We start from the raw sequence: 16,181 nt of genomic DNA on the forward strand, positions 1-16,181 counted from the left end.
TGTTTTATTCATCCTAATTTTCGTATTTTTTAATTCTTTTTCTATGAAATGTACACCTTGTCTCAAAAAGGTTGAGCGCATTCTTTATTGGTGTTTTGAGGCAAAAATTTTCTAAGTCCAGCTTCGGGTATCTTCGGGAAAAAGTAAGCCAGGTTCGAACCTCCAAGCCAGCCTTTGCAATCGGGAAAAAGTTTGCAGACGTGTTTTTCTTCTTTTAAATATAATAAGACTTGTTACCAAGTATTTAAAAAAGCAACATTGATTGAAATACTTAATGATACAATATTTCGAAACCTTGAACATGCTTGTTTGTCATTTAGCTCTCTATACGTAATGGAGCATTTAAATACGTTAAAGAATCTTTCCATATGTAAAAGAATGCTCAAAGTTAAGAAATAGAACATAATTATCGCCTGAGTACTAAAATAAAAGTCAAAGTAGAACAGAAACAGCGTTTGTCATGGATATGAATGTCATAATTATCTTGAGATCCGTTATACATCGCTAGAAGGTTATTTCTAGAAGTCCTTGTGTTAGCTCATTGATAAGCTGTCGGATTTCAAATCATAAGGTTGTGAGTTCGAATCCCATCTGAATCAATACTTTTTTTAAAATTATCTTTTTCCGCAATGCATGAAAAATTATATAAAATAATTACATTAAAATACATAAGTTGTTTATATATAACATAATAATTGCAGAACATAGTAATTATTATGTTTAAAATATAACATCTGAGATAATTTTCACAGTAGGTCGGTATTATATATGAGGATGTAAATACAAGTTAAGAAACTCGTTCAATAGCAATAAATAAATCATGTAGTGTATTTATTTGCAGCTATTTGTCATGTAGAGAGTAATTCTCAACATTCATAATATAGAATGTCATTTATGTTCTCGAAAAGTTATTCGATGCATAAACAGAGGGTATAAACAGAGAATCCAAAGTCGGAACGCTCGCAAAAAAATTCATGAACCCCAAAGGTCACGTGAGCAGACTGGAATTGTCCTTATGAAGCATGCCAAGCAGAAAGTTTTTACATAGATTTTCAATTCAATTCCTGATATATGCTTTTGCAATGTGGAAGTGGTGATGCCTTGAGTCGCCCTCTCTCGCTCGCTCGCTCGCTCACTCTCTCTCTATTTATACAGAATATAAAAGTGGATTTATGTGTATGTTTCAACATAATTCTGATATATCTAGAGCAATTTTAACTATATTTCTTACAGTCTGGAAAAAGAGTACTGTCGGGATACATATCAAAAATGCTAGAAACGGGTCGATATTATTATTGAATCCATAGTTTCGTGGTCGCTTAGGTGAATAGCTCTACTTTCAATTCAAGTCCAATTAAGCTCCCATTAGCACCCAGGGTGGTTACGTAGCGACATAAAGATATCGAAATCAACCGATATTAGAATCGAATCATAAGTTTTCAGCGCCGCTAACAGTGCAGCATTTCCCATTAGTCCACATTAGTCCCATTGCCTAGAGGGCAACATATTTGCAGAGTGCAAATTTTAAAACTTGAATAATATTTTAATTTTTTCCGTATGAAAAAGTTAAAAATCATGAGCAAATATACTATTTCACGAACAATCCTCTTTTACTATTCTAATATGTTTAATAATAGCGTAAGAAATGTAATAGTAATTCAGAACATGTTTCACAGTTGTTATTTTTTCTTACATAGTTGTAGCTGTAGCATGTAGTGAGTGGAATTTAACTGTAATAAATTCACTAATTAACCATATTCGAATTAAGTTTTATTTTTAAGTTCGGAATGAAGGGGCGGAGAAATATGGAGTTATTGGGGGCACCGAGCTTTTCTACATTTTACTTTCAAGATCTCCATTTTTCTTTTGTCATTTGTTCCTAATAAAAAAAGTTCAGTCACTTTTGGATTGTCATAGGATAGTAGGAGTTGGATTTTGGGATGCAGCCTGTGAGATTCTAGAGGAGCTAACTGCTTGAAAAAATATTTTTGAATCATCTGTAACATATGAAATAAGGATATGTATCATAAAAAATTGAAAGTAACTATGTCTGCGTAATCATCACGGTCAAATTGCAAAGTCAAATGAATTGACGTTTGGTATATAATCAGGCTCCAATCCCAACTGGGAAGTTATCATACGCGTGTCACTTTCATTATAATACATATCCTTAGGGTGAGTAGAAGTCCGAATTTTTGCGAAAAATTTAGTATCTCACAAGCCGTTCAACTGAGAGCTGAAATTCAGCATATAACTCTTTATTAAAAATAAAGAGAATATGCCCTGGCATTTTTTAAAATTGTCTTTTATGAGCGGGGGGACGGGGGAGCATTTTCTATATATTGGAAATTGGTAGTGGGTTGATTTGTAAAAATAATCGAAAACGATTGATATTAGTTGAGAAAAAAATTGAGTAATGCAAACTAAAGTTCTTTTTTAATTTTATACCCACTGCTTTCTATTTATAATTGCTGAAGCTGGTGTTTAATATATGGAGCGTTCCGAGCATAAGGCAATCAAGCCATAAAGTTAGAGAAAAATGGCCATAAAATTTGTATTCTAAACTTAATTACATGGGCATTTCCAATTAGTACGGCATGCTTAATTATATAGAAAATTAGTTTCTCTCTCTCTCTCTCCTTTTTTTTTTTTTTTTTTTTTTTTTTTTTTTTTTTTTTACGTTAATCTACTTTTCCTTGATTCGAAACTTTTAAATTTCACCCTATTTTCTACTGAAATGTGTCTGTAAGGCAACAAAGAAATAATTACCTATGATAAATTTAAATTCATTTTAATTCGGAAGATGAGAAACACTTTGCCATTATATATCGTAAAGGTCAGACCCACCAGTATTGTAACAAAGAGGTGCTTGAGCCAATGACGGTAGAAATTCAAACTCCGATAAGTGATAATTTCACAGTCTTGTTTTATTACAAGTGTAATCTCTTTAGTCAATGGAGAGGAGGACGTGGGTCATCGGTCAGAGTTGATGTCGATGGGTTTTGGTGGGTCGGAGTTGGTCGCAATGGTTCAGAGTGGTTCATAGTTGGTGGTGGGTCAGAGTGGATCACGATGGTTGATGGGTCAGAGTGGGCCAATGGGTCATTTGGGTGGTGGGTCATAGTGGGTCATGGTGGGTCGTGGATCAAATTTTCATTGACCCACACCATCTCTGGTTAAAATTGTACTAAAGATAAGAGGCACCGAAGATGCATGTCGGCTATTATGCTCAAATTTTGCGCATGGATAGTACTCCACCAGAAAGCAATAAATCTGAAACGGTTCACGGTATGACCTCCTAGAACTCGAGATGTAGGGGTTTGTCTGATTGGCTAAATTAAGACGTCAATGATTTATCCTTCAACAACCAAGCTTTTTATGATCGTTTCCGTGGGGAAGTCAGAAGAACACGTGCCTAGTAATCGTAATATTGATAGTTCGCGTCCACCCCGGGGTATTTGTTTTGTGTTTCTTTGTTTCACCTAAATATAAACAAATCACACATATAGGCATTTTAACATATTTTGGGAGAGTAATTTTGTGGTTCGTTGGCGTTTCATCGCGTCTCTGCCGCTGGTAGTAAAGTTTTCAATATGGAACTTGGGCCATCACGGATCGTCGCTGCGGGGCCACCAATTTCTGGCGAGAGGTTAATAGTTGACCATCTGTAGTCCACCGACGCTTACAGCTTAGGGTAATGAACGATGTCCTTGTCTTGTAGACTTCATGACTACCGACGTCGGCAGTCAACTAGCTTTTAGTATTCCTTTACTAACCATCTATCGTTCATGTTTGTACACGGTGTTGTCATAATAATAATAATAATAATAATAATAATAATAATAATAATAATAATAATAATAATAATAATAATAATAATAATAATAATTATTATTATTATTATTATTATTATTATTATTATTATTATTATTATTATTATTATTATTTGTAGTAACAGTAGTATAATTGATGATAGAATAATTATTGTCTATGTATTGTCTAGGTAGGACTACACACAGGATTTGGCTCGTTTTGGTTCGACTTGACTCTAATCCGAGTCGAGTTGGAAGATATTTTTCGCGCTGAGTCCAAGAGTAGACCTCAAAGATGTCTGTTTCGAGTCGAGTCGAGTTTCAAAGAAAAGTCGTTCGTGCCCATCCCTACTAATGAGAGCTTAATCGGAGTTAAGCGAAATTGAAAGTCTCACTATTTATCTAAGCGACCCCGAAAACTATGAATCTAATATCGATCATTTTCTAGCAATCTTTTATATGTATTCCCCTCCCATTCACCATAGGTAACCCGACAGCACTCTTTTTGAAACTATAAGAAATGTAGTTAAAATTACTCTAGGCCAGTGGTTCTCAATCTAATTCCTATCGCGATCCCCTTTTATCACACGCTCTTGCCAGCGACCCTTTTATAATTTGTTTTATAATAAGCTTGTGTGGGATTTTTAACATACCTATTTCTATAATAGTAGAATCCATTTTTTTTTTTTTTTTTTTGTTTATAGTGAACAGTGCCATGGAAAATCATTGCCCGGAGCGAGAGTATAGTACGATGTCACCGTATATATGAGTGACGTCGACAGACTAGCTACGAAGCGCCACCATGGTTGGCACGAAGCTCAATAACATTTTCAAAATAAACCCTACCTTTCCTTAATTTTGAGCACATTTTATTACGTTTTTCCTTCTATTTTACACATGTGCACATGCTCTTTCCTAACTTGAGTAACACACTTCCTCCGAAATGTGTGGCCCCTCTTTTCGGCGCCCGGCACTGACAGTGGATACAGTAACTGTAATATCTATATTCCCAACGACGAAGGTGCTGGTTTAAGATGGATGTTAAACTCCTTCATTGAAGAGGCCATTAACGTATCCGATCTAAGCCCACAACTTCTTGACCAAATAATAGAATGATCATGCTACAAGTCTTTGCAACTGGTTTTCTGTAACGAAGACTTGGACAAGTTCTGCCTGATGAGGAGAGAAGAATATCCTGGTCTGGTGATTGCTGCTTTAAAAGTAATAATTCCATTTGCTATATCGTACTTGTGCGAAAGTGTTTTTTTTTTTTTTTTTTTTTTTTTTTTATGGTAAACATTAAAACAAAGATAAGAAATCGCTTATCAGTTGAAAACGGCTTGATAATATTCGTCATGAAGATTGAACCGGGCATTGCTGCACTAGTGAAGTTACACCATGCTTAGGTATCTCATTAGGTTTTAATTTTAATTGTATTTCAATGTGCAGGTTTTGTTTCATGTGTATTTTTCTAGTATTTCTATATACAGTTCTCATTAGTTTTATATCATACCTCTTCGGTTTAAATTCATTTTTAAACAACTCTACTAACTAACTAACTCTATGGCCTATGGAACCCGGAGGTTCAATGCCGCGTTCACAAAAGCTCTACACTGACTTCTATCCTTAGCCAATTGGATCCAGTTTCTACTTTGTATTCTTATCTCAGCGAGATCCATCTTAATATTGTCCTCCTATCTGCGCCTAGGTCTTCCTAATGGTCGTTTTCCGTTTGGTCTTCCAGTCAAGACTTTCAAAGCGTTTCTACTTTCTTCCATTCTAGCTACCTGACCTGCCCACCTAAGCCTCCTAGACTTGACGACCCTAACAATGTTGGGTAACCGTATAAATTATGTAGTTCCTCGTTATAAAGTTTCCGCCATTCCCCATTCCCGTTCCTCTTGGGTCCGAATATTCGTCTAAGGATCTTGTTCTCAAATACTTTCAGTCTATGTTCTTCCCTCAGAGTAAGCGACCATGTTTCGCAACCATACAGAACAACAGGCATGATTATCGTTTTGTATATTTTAAGCTTCAAATTTCTCGACAGAATTCGCGACGACAAGAGACTTTGAACCGAATAGTAACACAAATTCTACACCCTTTGAAAATGTTCAGTAGACTTATTTTTTATTGTTCTTTACAGTGTGTATAAAAAATAAAAGTATGCCTATCAGAACAAAATTAAAAATAATATTTAAAAATAATTTCTGGTATTAGATTCTAACTATATTTATCTCTTCCGCCTATCTTCGCGATCCCCTAGGGGCCGCGACTCCCAGGTTGAGAAACCCTGCTCTAGGCATACATGAGTTATGATGGAACATACATACATACACTTTTATATGTATAGATGCAGATAAGAGAGAGGTGAGAGAGAGCGATTAAGGAATTACCGCTCTCAATCTCTTCACTTTACTTTTGCGATTCGTGAATTTCTTACGTGACAGTTTGGGGCTAGCTAGTTTTTTGTCTTGAACCACGATCCGATTTTCGATATGCTCTACCTAAATGCTGTAATGCGAATATTGAGAAGTTATCTGCGATGAAAGTAGCTGCAAATAAATATATTACATAACTTATTTATTGCTATTACACGATTTTTTAAATTTGTATTCAATATTCACACATAACACACCGACGTTCTGTGAATACCTCAGATGTTATATTTTAAAGATAAGAATTACTTATGTCGTGAAATGATATGAATATATATATTCAACTGATATATACAACTGATGATATGAATATATATATTCAACTCATATATACAACTGATGATATGAAAATATATATACAACTGATGAATTGTAATGTAGCTATTTTACATAATTTTCATGCATTGAGGAAAGTAGAATATCATAAAGGAATCTCACCTGAACGGGTATCGAACTCACGATTTAAACGCTCGGTGGTGTACCACTGAGCTAACATGACCGCTTTTCGGAAGCTGCTTCTGAAATATAACTGAGCTCATACGTAAATGCTCTTTTCCGTATGGAAATCACAATGACGAAACGAGAGTGTGAATACATAGTCTCGAAATATTGTATCATTAAGTATTTCAATCAATGTTACTTTTTTCTACACTTAATACCATTTCAACATGTCTTATTATATTTAACAGAAGGAAAAACATATCTGTACATCGTTTCCCGATTACTAAGGTTGGCTTTGGAGGTTCGAACCAGCAGTTTTAGTTTACTGTTTTCCGAAGACACCCGAAGTTGGACTTCGAAAGTGTTCTTCTCAAAACAGCTATAATCATATCGCTCAATCTGTTTGGTATATGGTATATGTTTTTATACGTGTAAAGTCAGTATAACAATTCATTCTTTAAACAGCTTTTCGTATGTATTAATATTCCTTTATAAAAACTGTTTTTATTATTATTATTACGGCGCACCATTTTCAGATTTCTTTCGCGAGTCGTTGACCAAGTCGTTCGCCACCAGCGTTGCCAGACTCACATCTCGGAATTATTCCAAAACCTGATCGAACTTATGCTAGATTCGGTCAAATTATGCTAGATCCTCATAATTACTAATTCAGGAGTTTAAAAAAAACAAAGTTGAGATACGATAACGTAACTTAAAAAACACAGAGAGCAAGAATGCATGGATAGAACTCACCAAAATTTTAACTCAACTAAATTACTGCAGTCGTTGCCAAACTCAATGGCGTATATATCGTATAAATGAATGCAAAGTTTTTGTTTACATATTTTGAAAGAAAATTACTTCGCAGCATAAGCGGAGTTGGGAATCGTCTGCTGGGGGAGGGGGCAGATTTTTGGTCGGTCTCGGAGCTGTCATTTCAGGAATAAATATGATCATGAAGTCAGAAGTAAAGATGGTGAAGTTGTCAAAAAGTTGGGGGGAGAATGGCCCCCATAGCTCCGCCCATGCCTCGGAGTTAAAGGATTAGAAAACCCTGGGTGGAGCCACAAAAAAAAAAAAAAAAAAAAAAAGCCCAAAGCCGTTCCGAACTTACTTAGGAAAATAAGACTGCCTGTATGGTTTACCGAGTGTATGAATCAATGGAAGGGGATATATTTCTGCCGTTCTTTTTCTTCCCACGACCAACTTCTCCAGGTTTTACGGCTTTTTGATAACTTGCTGAAATTGTGCTAGATTTGGGCAGGATGCTAAAAGCAAGATGCTAGGTGCTAGAGACATGCAAATTATGCTAGATCTAGCATCATTATGCTAGATCTGGCAACGCTGTTCCCCACAATAGGCTTGTCGTGCAAGTAACCAATCACACGTCAGGTACTAGCTTTTACCTATTGCTTTCTTCTCACAGCTCAGAACATTGGTAACTATGGATAGACGTACAGCAGTAATTACTTTATGGGAGTTGGAAGGTTATTCTGCAACTGCAGCTAGCAGGCGAGTAGGTGTCCCGGCCTCTACAGGAAGGCAATGGATTCGGAAATATGGTGCTACAGGTCAGACTGGTAATTTACGATCTCCTGGTCGTCCGCATGTGTCAACCGAAGCCCAAGATGCGAGATTAGTAAACGAAGCCCGGTTAGACCCACTAAGGACGTCTAGACAGATAAGGGAAGCTTCTCTCTTTCCTGGTAGTAAGCATACAGCTCTGCGAAGGCTTCGTCATGCTGGGTTACGTGGCCGTGAAGGAAAAACTCTCAGACGACCACAAAATTTACCGTCTCGCGTTTGCACAGGCGAATGTGGGTCTCAATTGGGAAAACGTAGTTTTCTCAGATGAATCCATATTCACAACATCAAAGGAGGGACGCCGTTTTGTGTATCGTCCGAGAGGCACCCGATATGACCATGGATATGTGGCTGCTTGCAATCGCAGTGGCCATGTATCTATTTTATGTTGGGGTTGGATTTCCAGTCGCGGAGCAGGACAGCTTCATAGAATTGAAGGACATCTGGACAATGCTCAGTACTTAGACATTATCAGTAATGTCATGGTGCCATCTGTTTCAGCCTGATGGTGTAATTCAGTTCCAGCAATACCAGTCGCCAATACATAATTCCCGTGTGGTTCAGGAATGGTTCGCAGGGCACCCTGAGATTGATTTAATCGACTGGCCGCCTCGTGGAGCAGACCTCAATCTCATGGAAAATATGTGAGCAGAAGTGAAGCGTACTCTAAGGGAAAGTTGGCCTGAGGCAGATCCACCAAGAACTCAGGATGACCTGTGGCATCTTGTTTCCGAAGCATGGCTGGAGGTAGGGGAAGGAGATAGATTTGTCACCCATGTAATAGATTCCATGCCCAGAAGAATGGAGCGTGTAATAAATTCAGAAGGGTCTTGGACACAATATTAACGACCCCGCCTTAACTCCCGAAAACAGCCCTTTTCAGGGCTACCTAAACGCTTCTGAAAATATTTCTAGAAGTAAACCACTCCTTGTATCCGATTTCTGTGCAATCCTACTAACAAAAGAATGATAATTAGCTGTAGGCTTTGAACTTAAGACCTCTTCAGTGGCAAGTCCGTACTCTACCAGTGAGCTAACATGAACACGCAAACCTAACCTGAAGAAACACGACTTTCAATTTCTGGTATTCGATGACAATGATGCTCATATACTTTGCAAATGTTGTATTCAACTTGGGATATTCTGCAACACACACACACACATAAACAAAGCGAAAGAGAGAGAGAGAGAGAGAGAGAGAGAGAGAGAGAGAGAGAGAGAGATATGAATACACAAAAGCATATTCAACGTATTCGAATGAGACTCTAAGTAACGACATTCCGTTCTAAAGAGAATTTGTGTTTCTTCCCGTGACGTTAAGGGGATCGGGAAAAGCTATGTGTCTTGAAGCAAGATACGACTTTGGATACTCTATTTATACACTTTCTATATCCGTAGGAATATACTGTATTTCACGAATATAAATAACATACTGTAATGAGAATATTGAGAAGTTAAATCTGTATGACAAATAGCTGCAAATAAATACACTACATAACTTATTTATTGCTATTAAACGATTTTCCTAACTTGTATTTAACATTCTCATATATAATAACGACCTACTGTGAAAATTATCTCAGATGTTATATTTTAAACATGATAATTACTATGTCCTGCAATTATTATGTTATATATAAACAACTTATTTATTTTAATGTAATTATTTTATATAATTTTTCATGCATTGCGGAAAAAGATAATTTTAAAAAAAGTATTGATCCAGATGGGATTCGAACTCACAACCTTATGATTTGAAATCAGACAGCTTACCAATGAGCTAACACAAGGACTTCTACAACTAACCTTCTAGCGATGTATAACGGATCTCAAGATAATTATGACATTCATATCCATGACAAACGCTGTTTCTGTTCTACTTTGACTTTTATTTTAGTACTCAGGCGATAATTATGTTCTATTTCTTAACTTTGAGCATTCTTTTACATATGGAAAGATTATTTAACGTATTTAAATGCTCCATTACGTATAGAGAGCTAAATGACAAACAAGCATGTTCAAGGTTTCGAAATATTGTATCATTAAGTATTTCAATCAATGTTGCTTTTTTAAACACTTGGTAACAAGTCTTATTATATTTAAAAGAAGAAAAACACATCTGCAAACTTTTTCCCGATTGCAAAGGCTGGCTTGGAGGTTCGAACCTGGCTTACTTTTTCCCGAAGATAACCGAAGCTGGACTTAGAAAATTTTTGCCTCAAAACACCAATAAAGAATGCGCTCAACCTTTTTGAGACAAGGTGTACCACAAATATACATTTCCCGATTATACATATAGTAATCAGTATTAAAAGTACTCTGAAAAATCATCATCAAATTATATTCTTAAAAGAAGACAGTTATAGATATGCGACAATCATTTTGGACAGAGTGTGCATTGACACTGAAGTAGTTTGAAGTTGTGTGAGGCATTCTCTAATTTGGTGCAATATTGGAAAATACAGCATTTTCTTATTTAGTGTAATTGATGACGTTGTCCCATTGCTTATCTATACTACCTTTTTCTAGACTTAACTCTAGATTAAGAACATGATCGTTAGTGTTGACAGAAATAAAAGTCAACAAAATATCGAAACTCTTTCTAAACGCCCACGATTCAGCACTCAGGTAAACAAACTTGGACTTACACTTGAAAGTAGTTGTTGCGCCTAAGCCCTTGGCCCGCTGTACACTGTAAGTTAAAATTGTACTTTAATTAAAAGTTCTTAATTGTTTACATTATTATTACAGGATGTATCAAAAAGGACTTTTCAACTTCGAAAACTTATATGGATTGATTCATTTATCTTACAGATATAGTTTTGGTGTCATTTTGTAGCAAAATACATCACGGTTTTTTTTTTACACCTTATAACTAAAGAGGTTCAATGTGATAAATAGTAGGTCTACTGGAAGGATCTTTACCATACTTTGTACGAAAATTACGTTGCACAGTTGTCACAGACTTGGATTCTTCTATTATATTCCCAAAAAACATTAAACAATGAAAAGTTTGAAAAATTATTAGACGTGCATACAATCAGTGACGTCTCCTTTATGAAGAAAAAATAACAATTTAATCTATCTATAGAAAATCAAAACAGCACTTTCAAGGTGACTATTTTGGAAGAAAGTAAAAACACATATTTTCTCATTATCAAAAAATCACACAAAGTGCCTTTCTAAATTCCAATACAGTTTTGTGACAATATAAAAACTAGTGTTTTAAGCAAAAGATCATTCTACCTACATCTGACAATATTGAGTTAGGTGTATCGAATTCACGTCGCGCAGGAACTGAGAACGCAGAAAATTCTAAGATGTGGCTACCAGGATTGGCATCCATTACAGGACGTTTGTGAGTATGCTTTGTGTAATCGAATATTACATGACTTAATTTGAGTGAAGGAAGGACCACAAAACATTAAAGGACACACACGAGAGAACCAAGGACTTCCCCTTGGTGCTTTTCTTTCCACTATATTACTTTGTTATATATTATTATCCTGTATATATCATTCGTTTTTATATCAATATCTTCTTAGGTGATGGTTCTAATAAATATTACAAAATGGATGACATTTTCCTTCCAATTGCCCTTTTAATATAACTAGTAGCATAGCGTGACAATTTACAAGCATCTTTAAGCTCTTGAAGCTACAGGCATCATATTACTTCAAACCAAAACACATAGCTAGCACGCTTGGGACCAATAAAGGCAGCCATCTTTGCTCCAACTGCCGCTAGCGCTTGCGGCGGTTTGTTTCTGAACTAGTGTACTACGTGAGTCAAAATTTGATGTATTTTCTACAAAATGACACCAAAACCATGTCTGTAAGACATATGAATAAATCAATATGAGTTTTCAAATTTCTAAAGTCCTTTTTGATACACCCTGTATTAATTTGTGTACCAACTAATATGCGATCATACAAATGTTAATGGTGAAGTCTAAATATGGCTCGTATTATGAAACAATTAAAACAATACTGTTTTTAAGTTGCACTTTCATTGTCATAATAGTTTTACATCAGCAAATTGCTGCAAGTAAACATCTATTAGCGGCTGGCAGGGCAGGTAGCGACATCAATTAGAGTAACATAAAGACTGAAAATATTTCTCTTTTATAATTAATATAGTGCGTTTAAGTGCATACCTTAACGTGATATTGTTACTGCTTTTCAGAATCTGAGAAGAAAAAGAAAAAGAAGAAGAGTGTTGAGACATTTGTGGCTGAAGAAGAAGAAGAAACTCCAATTCCGGAAGAGGGTAAAAAGAAGAAGAAAAAGAAATCGATGGAGTTTGGAGCGTCCACTTCAGCATTCGAAGAGTCTTTCGTAGAGTTCCCCACCGAAGAAGGTGAAAAGAAAAAGAAGAAGAAGAAAAAGTTTCAGGAAGAAGATTAGAGAAAGTTAATACTTCCTTCGTTCTGTTGAGTTGTTGCTAAGTTTTTATAACATTCTTCATTCCTTTCAGAAAATTCGCGTCAGGTTCTTCTTTCGCGTATGTTTCATATCTGTACTGTGTTCGAAAATTCAGTGTTCTTTTTTTTAAAAAATATAGATTTGAATAGAAAGTTATCTTGAATTTTAGAAATTTTAAAAAAGAAACGTGTTGCCATAAATTAATTGGCCTTTCGTATGTGTTATACGAAAAACTTAAAGATTTTGTACAAACAGAAAGAGTAAATATAAAATAAAATATAATCTTCGAATGCGTAGACTTTTTTTTTTTTGTTGTTGTTAAATAATCAATATTAAGGCAGAAACCAATAATTTGGAAATTGTTTACTTTGTAATCAACAATTGTAGATTGAAATCCTTGCTAAGCGCCGAAAATGGAAAAGTTCAGGTTAATGTAAGAATGTGACCTATATGCCCAACATTGCTCAGTTAAAATCGGGCTCTCTAATATTCAATGCGGAAGTAGTTCAAATAATTGCCAGAAGAATGTGCGTGGGCCTATGTGTCACCAGTTCTGAAGTAAAATTTGGGCTTTTTAGTCAATATTTTCATTTTGACACAGCACAGTTTTTGTAGTCAGTCTACAATTGAAGCACTGGGCGTAATAAACAACGGTACAAGCGCCAACTTGAAGAAAACTGAGATTTTCACTGAAATATCGAAACTTTGGTTTCCTATATCGTATTTCAGGGTCTGTTGTATCGAGAAACCTGTAGATAAAACTATCGTTCATTTGAGATATGCTGGTAGGTGATAAAACAAGTTTTCTCTCCATCACGTTCACGGTCGTGGTCCGATAAACGTGAATTTTCGCGTTCCTATTTCCGCCATCAACCCCCCATGCGGACGTATGGAATATTTGGAACTAAATGTAACTTCCATAATGGGACTACATATGTTAAGACACTTGGTTACATTTGTCTGTAGTGAAATAAGTAACACATCTTTTAGCACAGTAGAGTAAATTTAACCCTTGTATATTACCGTGAGAAAATACAGCGTAAAAGATACCATGAGGTCCCTTTGCAACCTCAATTAAAACTAAGTAATTATTGGTCTTCCGTACAGAAATTTTATAAAGAAACATTTGAGAACAATACTTTATTGCATTGCTCTCCAACTCAGACTGTCACCTTCGACATCACTGACATCATCGTCATCCAAAATAGAAAGGAAATGCTTGATGACTTCATCATCAGATAACAGGCGCAACTACAACCCTAATCATGTCATCATCTTGGGATTGTTGCTGGAAATAACAGGATTTAACTCCACTGTTTTTTAAACTACGTCTTCCATTCTTATCAGTTTAAACTAGGGATGGCCAGAACCGGTTCCTGTTGGAACCGGTTTTCGGGTCTGAACGGATCCGGTTCTAGAAGAACCGGTTTTTCGGATCTAGGTCTGGAACCGGTTTTTCGGATCCAGGCCTGGAACCGGTTCTTCAGATCCAGGTCTAGAACCGGTTCTTCGGATCCAGATCTGGAACCGGTTCTTCGGATCCAGGTCTAGAACCGGTTCTTCGGACCCAGATCTGGAACCCTTTCTCAAGATCCGGTTCTGGAACCGGGTTTTCGGATCCAGGTCTGGAACCGAAACTTTGTGACGATCCCTACGCTAAACCCGAGCTGCTGGAAGGTTGTGAACAGTGTGCTAGATGAAATGGTGGAAGCGACAGGCGGCGGCCGCTTGTTTCATTTGGCCTAATAAACTGGGTAACTGGCAAACTCAATGGTTAAACAGGCAAACTGGCTAAACACCCACTGGTGGATCAAAATAAAAACAAACAAAAAAAAAAAAACTGGTCCAATTTTTTTGTGGGGGCACAAGAGAGTCTGGGCGGGGAGGGCACAAGCGCGTGGTCCTCCTTGCAGTGTTTTGCAGGTGAAATTTGTGCCTCCTTTACGGGTCTTTGGGGGCTTTCGGATCCAGGTCTGGAACCGGTTTTGAAAACCGGATCTCCGAGAACCGGTTCCGCCGGAACGGGAACTTTGTGGCCATCCCTAGTTTAAACTAGCCACTTTGTTATGCTCAAGTTGTTGAAAAATATAAGCAGGTTCCAAGATATCTATTGGTTCAAACTGTAACCTAAGGAAGAAAGAGACAAGATCTCAAATAATGTAGTGTAACGTGAGAAAACTTTTTTTCTTCACATGTAACTCACTTTATTATGTCAATAATGAAGTAATTTTCGGGGACTATATACTGTATTAATAATTTTTACTGTTTATTGAGCATTATGTAAACTATTAATTTTGCTCGTTTGGTAAGAAGAAACAAATATATAATTTACCACTTGGGGTTCCTAAATGACTCCACGGTAGTATGCAAGGGTTAAATGAGTAGTTGTTGCTTTCTTGGTAGTCGGGGTTGTGAAATGATTATGAATTTGCTAGAGATGATAGAGTTGGAATTGAATGGGTAGACCTACTTACTATATTCATACATTAATTTTATATTAATTTGCAGTCCCTGACAAAATACAATCTATAGAATTACCTGCCTCTTCGTTACTTTACAAAATTGTCTACTTGCTTCTTTCCAGAAATCGAAATATAAGCGAGTGTCAATGGTGCAAAGTTTGCCTCACGAAATGAGGATGGAGCTTGATTAGTTCCTTTGTGCGACTTTTTTTTTTTTTTTTTTTTTTTTTTTTTTTTTTTTTTTTGTTATTTTTAAGTTTAGGTCAATGTCTCACGTGTATGTACCCAGACAGACTGATGATGAGACCGATGATAATGGTAGTATGATGAAAGTGGGGTAAACGGGAGAACCTCGAGAAAATTCATATACACGGTGTTTGTGCACCACAAAGCCCACTTGGCAGAAACCCGCGCCAGAAATGAGACATCGCGGCCCCAAAAGGGAATTCTATAGTTTATAAAGTTTAATGTGTACAATGGAACATGAATGCTTAAATGGTATTTTAAGTAGGAATATAGCTTAAAATTTAAAATTTAATAAAGTCCAGTGCCCAAGAAAACCCACTAGGCTGTTTTTTAAAAATGCTTTTTTTTTTCACAACCCTGGGAAAAGGGGAATTTGTTTTGATTATCTCTCAGCTTATCTGGAATGAATAATAAAGGCTTCACTTAGTTTGAACGAATATGAGCTTAGCTTTTTCAATTGCTCCTCCTATACAGTTTGGTCGGTGGCGTTTGTACCGTTGTTTGGGCGCACACTCATTATTATTTAATTTGGAAGTTATTTGAAAGAAGTTTATATAAAAGGGGTTCAAATGACTTCTTTAGACTTAATGGAATTTAAGGACGCACAGTGGCTTAGTGGTACAGTATGAGTTTATGGTGAAGAACAGCATTTTGTCCAAGGTTTTTCTCGTGTTTCTCCTTCCACATCCTCATGCCATCAATTCCTTCATAATCATTCATTTTGATGAACTGTCCGTCTCGCTTAGCATAAAGGGTATAATGAATGAGCCAAGC

The 16,181-nt window shown here is 36.3% G+C and overlaps 1 protein-coding gene across 2 annotated transcripts in view; it reads left to right on the plus strand.

Annotated features, from left to right (window-relative positions):
* Window positions 1-12,989, plus strand: part of LOC145674393 (nucleolar protein 58-like) — a 137,227-nt gene extending 124,238 nt beyond the window's left edge. For both annotated transcript variants that reach the window (XM_081744387.1, XM_081744385.1), the window contains one exon: window positions 12,461-12,989. In XM_081744387.1, the coding sequence (XP_081600513.1) occupies window positions 12,461-12,681 (221 nt within the window). In that variant the 3' untranslated portion in view covers window positions 12,682-12,989. The remainder of the gene's footprint in view (window positions 1-12,460) is intronic.
* The last annotated feature ends 3,192 nt before the right edge of the window (window positions 12,990-16,181 follow it).

This window comes from Thermobia domestica, chromosome 17 (assembly GCF_964235325.1).
Source record: "Thermobia domestica chromosome 17, izTheDome1.hap1.1, whole genome shotgun sequence".
NCBI lineage: Eukaryota > Metazoa > Arthropoda > Insecta > Zygentoma > Lepismatidae > Thermobia > Thermobia domestica.